The sequence below is a fragment of the Populus euphratica genome, unplaced genomic scaffold (genome assembly GCF_000495115.2).
Source record: "Populus euphratica unplaced genomic scaffold, PopEup_1.0 scaffold1278.1, whole genome shotgun sequence".
In the NCBI taxonomy this organism is placed as follows: Eukaryota; Viridiplantae; Streptophyta; class Magnoliopsida; order Malpighiales; family Salicaceae; genus Populus; species Populus euphratica.
In genome coordinates this window covers 10,312-17,823 of record NW_011501132.1, presented here as the reverse complement: position 1 = coordinate 17,823, position 7,512 = coordinate 10,312, and the positions used below count along the sequence as shown (strand labels likewise).

General features: G+C 31.5%; 1 protein-coding gene across 1 annotated transcript; it reads left to right on the top strand.

The window, feature by feature from the left end:
- The first annotated feature begins 5,994 nt into the window (after positions 1 to 5,994).
- On the top strand, positions 5,995 to 6,801 carry LOC105117288 (translocator protein homolog). Its single transcript, XM_011014902.1, has one exon. The coding sequence runs from the start codon at positions 6,208 to 6,210 to the stop codon at positions 6,799 to 6,801; it is 594 nt and encodes a 197-aa protein (XP_011013204.1). The 5' UTR covers positions 5,995 to 6,207.
- The last annotated feature ends 711 nt before the right edge of the window (positions 6,802 to 7,512 follow it).

Here is a 7,512-nt window from a genome sequence, read left to right as displayed (position 1 = left end):
GTTTTGGCCTTAAGGGTTTTATATAAACTACGTCGTTTATCTCCTGGGCATGAGAAGGAATTGTCGAGTATATTCATTTATTGTGCCGTAAAGGCACAAACATTTAACTAATCATCTTGTAATTAATCATGATTATTAAAATTAAGAAAGGTTCAATCAATTTTCAAATCAGAATGTATTTCTTCTGTTCCATTGAAGAAAAGCATGCTATTTACGTTGTAAAAATCATGAAATAAATAAAACTATTTATATGGATGGCGCTAAATTACATATAAAAACCAATTAGATGATCATGTTATGAGTTTATTTTTTATTTTTATAAAAAATATCATAAAAATATAAGATTCCAGAAAATTAAATTATGTTATAGGTATAAAAAAATTATGTTATAATGTGAAACTTAATTCACTTATATTTAACTTCAAATCTTAAAGCAAATGCATTCAGCATCAAGTTTCACTGGACGATGAACGTAAATACATTAAATCTTAACGAAACATTGAAGTGAATTAGATCCTAACACATGATTCATAGTCTTGGGTTAGGCAAGGCTGCAGGATCTAAGGTTTTTTTGGATCTTAACGCAGGACTCATGAGAATTGGGTCCTTATAAAAGATATGTAATCTTGGGTCAAGTGGGATTACAAGACCTAAGGGATTTGAATTTGTGCTCATGCCACATGTAAGCAACGTGAAGCATCTATTTCCAACTCCAAGTTTTTTAGGTTTGGAAGAGAATGCTTGATCCAAGTTAACAACAACAACAATAATAATAATTAATTTTACTCTTCAAATCAATTATATGTTTTTTTATAGAAATAATATTTATTTTAAATTTAATAATATTAATGAATATAATAATATTTATAATATCAAACTTGTCTGACCCAAGTTTTCATAGTTTTTAATCCCTTCAAATCTAATATATGGTTTTTCTTCCATATCAATAATATTTTTTTTCAAATTTATTATTAATAATAATAATGATGGTGGTGGTGGTGATAGTGATAATTTTTTATTTTACCTTTCAAATCAAATCTATGATTTTTTTAAAATTTATTAATTATTTTATGAATAATATTAATTATAATAAAAATAATAGTATTTATAATACAAATAACTATATTTAGAAACCTAAGACCCAAGAATCTTGGGTCCTGACACCGAATCCAAGAGAAATTGATCCTAAAATAGAACTCATTAATCTTGGGTTCTCATGCATGACCTAAGAGATTTGGGTCCTGAAGTAAGACTCATTAGCCTTGGGTTCGTACACAGAACCCAAAAGAAATAGGTTTTGACACATGACTCATCAACCTTGAGTCCTAAAGATGCATCCAAGGGAATTAAATCCCAACATAGAACCCAAGAGAATTGGGTCTAGTGGAGCTGCAATACTCAAGAGATTTAGGCTTGTGCTCCTACTACACCCAAGCAACTTGGGTGAGGCGTCCTTTCTAACCCTAACTTTTTTGGATCTAAAAGGGGATCCCTAACCCAAGATGATGATAATAATGATTGATTTTGCCATTCAAATTAATTCTATATTTTTTATACTAGTAATATTTATTTCAAATTTAATAATATTAATAAATATAATAATATTTATAATATTAATAATAATATTAAACTCGTCCGACATAAGTTTTTATAGTTTTTAATCCCTCCAAATCAAATTTATTATTTTTCTTTAATAGTAATAATATTTTTCTAAATTTAATAATAATAATAATAATAATAATAATTTTACCCTTCAAATGAAATATATTTTTGTTTTTCAATATTAATAATAGTTTTCCAAATTTAATAATTATTATATTAATGATTTTAACTACAATAAAAATAATGATATTTATAATACAAATAAATGTATTTTAATATTAATTATAATAAAAATAATAATATTTTTATACCAATACTTTTAATTATAAGATAAATAATTATATTTATAATACAAATAATTATATTTAGAAACTTAAAACCAAAAACCTTGGATCCTGACACCGGACCCAAGAGAATTGGGTCCTGATGCAGGATCCAACACGTGTTTTTGCAGATCCTAGGCTTTCAGGTTTACACACTCGCCTGCCAAGTCCAAGGTAGGTTGACTTGCTGCAGAACCCTAGAGCAGCTTAGAAGAGACCCGATAGGCGGGTGTGCACCCAGGAGCGTGGTCCAGCAGCCCGCTCGCTCTAGTCTGCGTCCACCACCCAGGTATGTAGCCCTTACACGTGGGTGTGCAAACCGTGGGGTACGGGCTTGTAAACCTACTTGCCTATGTTTGCCTGCAGACCCTCTAGCTTAGGTCTACAGACCCCACTCGCGTGGTTATACAACACATTCACGCTAGTCTTCACCCCCCGCCCAGATATACAGCCCTCGCGTGCGAGTTTGCAGACCTCAAGGTAAGGGCTTGAGCCTTCTCACCCATGTTTGTAGTCAGACACGCGGGTTTCCAGACCCGCTCTATCAACACATTTCGATACTTAAATTTGAAAAAGCAATTATAACATACTTGTATTTTATTGAGTTCCACACAAGAATGAGAGATTCTAACAAGGCAAGACGAGACAAATCTTATCTAAATTAACAATATATCTGACATGACCAAAAGATTGATGTCTTCTCCCAATTACAGGAGTGTCGAAGTAATAAATAACCTGGCAAGATTAGGGTCGAACCATAAAGAGGTTAATTGTATAAATTATAGATAACAATAATACAATAACAATAACAATAACAATAACAATAGCAATAATAATAACAATAATAATAATAATAATAATAATAATAATAATAATAATAACAACAACAATAACAATAATAATAATAATAAAAAGAAGTTAATGAGAACTTTGAAATAAAAAATTAATGTAAGGATTAAACAATAATAACAACAAATATCAAGGTTAGAGGATCCACTAATGGTATGCCAACAAACTCTTATTATTCAATTGAAAACCACACACAAAGGAGGTTCCAATCAGATTATAAATTGTTAACATGATTATATTAGTTATTTTATTCGATTAATGTTAATACTTGTAAATGTTGTCAAGCATTCATAATTATAACTTATGTTAACAATAAATCAAGTTCCTTTCATAGCACTGGTGTCAGTTATACCATATAGTATAGGCTATGAAAGTGCTAAATATTTGTTGTACCAAGTGTTATACAATACAAATCTAAATTAGTCATTTAAGAAGCAAAGTATTAAAAGTGAACAAGATAACAAATATAAAATATGTTAGTACCAAACATTAAGATCTATGTTGAATTTATATTATACTTATTCTTACATCATTAGTGTAACATTTTTACCTTGACAAAATAAACTTAACAAAACATAATGAAAGAAAAAAATAAATAATAAGATAAAAACATAAATAAGATAAAAGTTTAACTAAGTAAAGGAAAGAAAATGAAAGGCATAAATTTGATATTAATGAAAGCAAAACATAAGCATTACAAAAATACAAGGAGAGAAAGCAAGATCATGATCTTGATCTAGAAACTAAGATGTCTAAATGCATGGTAAATACCTCCTTTTACAGGTCAAAATTGAAAACTATTGATTTGATAACTAATTGATAAGTGGGTTGTCAACTCTTGACTTGGTGACAATCTTTATTTTTTTCTTGTCTGCCTAAAATATCATTAACAACGTCAGAATTGGACCATTTAAAAATATAAAAGTTTTAGGAAATTGTCTCAGCTTTCCAAGAAAAAAAAGTAAGGTTATTTGGACTTCTCGAACTCCAGATATAGACCAAATATTTAACAGTGTTTGAGCTGCAGGACAGATTCAGACTTCTTTGTTGTTGCTAAAATTTAGACTTGAAAAAGATCTTTTTAAATCTTGAGCTCCCATGAAAGTTGTAGGCTTATGTCTTACCTTTCCATCCATATCAAAATAGATCTAAATCCAAGATCTACAGCTTTATATATGACCCAATTACCGAATAGTGTTCCGGTTTGGACTGCACTAGCATCTCTTTTCTAAGGTTGGCCATCTCTTTGTCCTTTTAATTTCAATTCTTAAACGCATCAATCAGTCTTTTTATTTATGTGATAAACCTGTATTTAAAATAAAAATTTACCACAAATTAAAGGTATCTTATATTATTAAATATGCTATTATAAAACATATTTTAGTTAAAGAGTTATTGATACTTTAAGTGAAAAATAATGATATAAAACCTTAATAAAAATATACTTTTCAATATTTAAATATCAGCTCAATCCAACAATGAATATAGGTTATTGTAGTTCATGCCCCTTAATGTGTTTTCTCTCTAGCTTTTCTTTCCCTTTATCCTTCCTTCGCCTATAGCTTATAAAGGAGAAGAAGATATTTTATGGTCACTTTACTAAAATACCATTAATGAGTCAATGTATGATTTTTCTATATTTTTGTTCTACCGACCTTCTCGAGTTTTGATCACCTTGAAAATTTAACCCAAAGTAGAACCATATACTATAAGACTTCATGTAAAATTTCAGCATGGTTAATGATTGGATTGAGAGTTATGCTACATACTATGAAACTAGTTAATTAATATTTTTACATCAAAATCTAAATTTTCTTATTTAATCCTTACTCAAATGATATAAGTTATTCCACTAAATTTTTGAAATCATTTTCTTATTCCTAAATATATTTTCTTTACTTTTTCATTATTTATTTATTTCTTATCATTTGGAATTTTTATTATTCATGTAGCTTTTATTACTTTTGAACTTACATTTACTTAGGGGTTTTGAACTAGCCACCCTCTAGGTATTTAAGGAAGCCTTTTTTTCTTTTATTTATTTATTGTAACAAAACAAATTAAGATAAAAATTATAAAATTTCCTTGAACACTAATTTAGTGATTTTTGCTTTTGAGAGCAATTAAATCATTTTAGAGTTTTTTAAAAAACAAAAAGGCTAAAAAAGCCACTGCACTCTAGTTTAATAGTGTTTGCTTTTAAGAGTAATTCAATTATATCATGCTAAAAAAATATAAAAAGATTAATCTGTTATTCATTAATATGATAATGAATAACAAAATATGATAGAAATATTAATTTACTTCTAATGATTAGTTCATTGTTTTTGTTTTATAAAAGCAAAATAACTATTATATTATTACAATTAATAGTGTGTTTATATACATTGAAAGACTGAACCCTATTAATGTTTTTTTTATAATATTAATTTAATGTGATGTAATGTCATGGTCCTCAAGTTTCAAAAATTGATCATATTTATCTTTTTATTTCAATTTTGATACCAAAAGATTTCATACTTTCAATTGTAGATCAACTATAGTCTTTTATTTATGTCTATGGATGCTGACGTGAGAGATTGAATCACTTTTAGGATGGATAAGATTAATTATGAAATAAATAAAATAAAATTCAAAAAACATTTTTTTTCTTTTTTTTTGAAAAAAATATAAAAAGTAAGAAGCAAGCATAGAGAGATGAAGCTTTGTTTGATTTTCAATCCAAGTTTAATAGTGTTAAAAGTATTTTTATGTCCTTGGAATTTGGTATTTTAGGTTTTTGGTTTTTTTTCCCTCTTGAAGTTTTGTGTTATTATTTTATTCAATTTCGTAAATTAATCTATCCAAATTGTTGATTTCTTGAAATGTACAACACTAATAAATTGAGGCAAATGGGATAATATGACCAATTTGTAAAGTTGAGGGACCATGTTTTACCACAGATGATGAAAGTTAAAAACGACCCCTCAGTAGCCTTCTGCTAAATTTACAGTTGCCTGCTGTTTTTTGCTCTTTATTTGGAACATGAGTTGCATGCTGGTTGGTGGATCAACAAAATTGAGCCTCAGGATAATGATTGATACAAACAGTACTGATCTTATTCAGGCAGCTAGCGAAGATGTTCCAAACCGATAGAGGCACGTGTTATCACTGTAAGCTTACCAAGAAGACGACCACTCGCCGCCCCCATTAACAGCATCAGCAAGGAGCTGTCTAATCCATGCATGGAAGACCAAATCTCTCGGTGCCTTCTGTCACCCACGTGTGACCCTTTTCGTCCACTTCTTTCCATCCCCTTCGCCCACGTGTGACTACTCATCTTCCTTGCCTCTCCGCTGCCCAAACCCAAAACACATCAAGCCTCTTCTTAAAAACAGCCTCACCTTACATATTTTCTCCCCGCTACATCTCTGTCGTCTCTTTCTAATCAAATATGGACTCCCAGAACGTTAAACAGCGTACAAGAGACACAGTCGACGAACCCCACACCATCGTGGGCAAAAACAACAGCAAGAATGTGAGATTCAGACGTGAAAAAAGAGTGGCTATGGCCCAACGTGGTATTAGATCATTAGCCATAGCTGTTGCGCTCCCTCTTTCCGTGGCTCTCTGTAACGTGTATTTCTTTGGCTCAACTAGAGGCTACGGTACTAGTAGTAGCAGGAGTATATCAAAGCCCTTCTGGTTCCCACCTTTGTGGGCGCTACACATGTCTTGCGTGACTTCGAGTTTCTTGATGGGTCTCTCGGCTTGGCTTGTTTGGGCTGAAGGCGGATTCCATCGGAACCCGACTGCTCTCTATCTTTACCTGACTCAGCTCGGCTTGAGTTTGGCTTGGAACCCGATCGTGTTTCGGATGTCAGAGCCGTGGGTTGGGTTACTTGTTTGTTTAGCTACGTTTGGGGCTCTTGTTGGGTGTTCTCGACAGTTCAAAGAGGTGAATCCCATTGCAGGCAATCTGGTTATGCCCTGTTTGGCATGGGCTTCGTTTTTAGCCTTCGTCAATCTTAAGCTCCTCTTTCTTTGAAGAGTCAACAGGACACCAGTGTTCCCCTGTATTTGTAGTTTAGCACCATAGAACTTGATCCTTTGTTAGCAATCATCCTTTTCATTTTATGTTGGGTGTGTACTTGATCCTGCATTATATTAGTATAAAATTCTCAATTCTATTATTTTCAGAAGATTATCACGCATGTATATATTTGTGTGTGTGTGTGTTTCTTGTGATTCCCAAAGAGAATGAGAATAATACACTTGATTTTATTTATTGAAAATTAGACATAAAGAAAATCACGTGGATTTTTATGGCAGGGTTCGCTCCGATATTGCAAGCAGATGTGAAAATTTTAAAAAAAATTAAATTTAAATTGAAGAGGGATACTGAGGTTAAAAGCTTTTTAAGGGGATGGAGGTAGAAGAGCTTCCTCTCTCCCTCTCTGCCTCGATTCCTGTCTCTAATAAATACTCCCTGTATCTTACTTCATGTTGAGCATCCGTGGGGAATGCCTGCTGGAGCTGGAAGCATCTGTGCGAAGGGCAGGGCTATAAGTCTCCATAAATCATTGATGACACTCTTAGGAGGACTGTAATTTACACAGCCTCAACCCCTTTGTCAAATCTTATGTTTTGACTTTCATGGTTTTTTTGAGTTGAAAGTTAATTGTTTGTTCAGATCGCATATTACAGATTTGTCTGCTGCAAATTGTTGCAAATCTGAGTAAAAAGGCCATAAAATTGG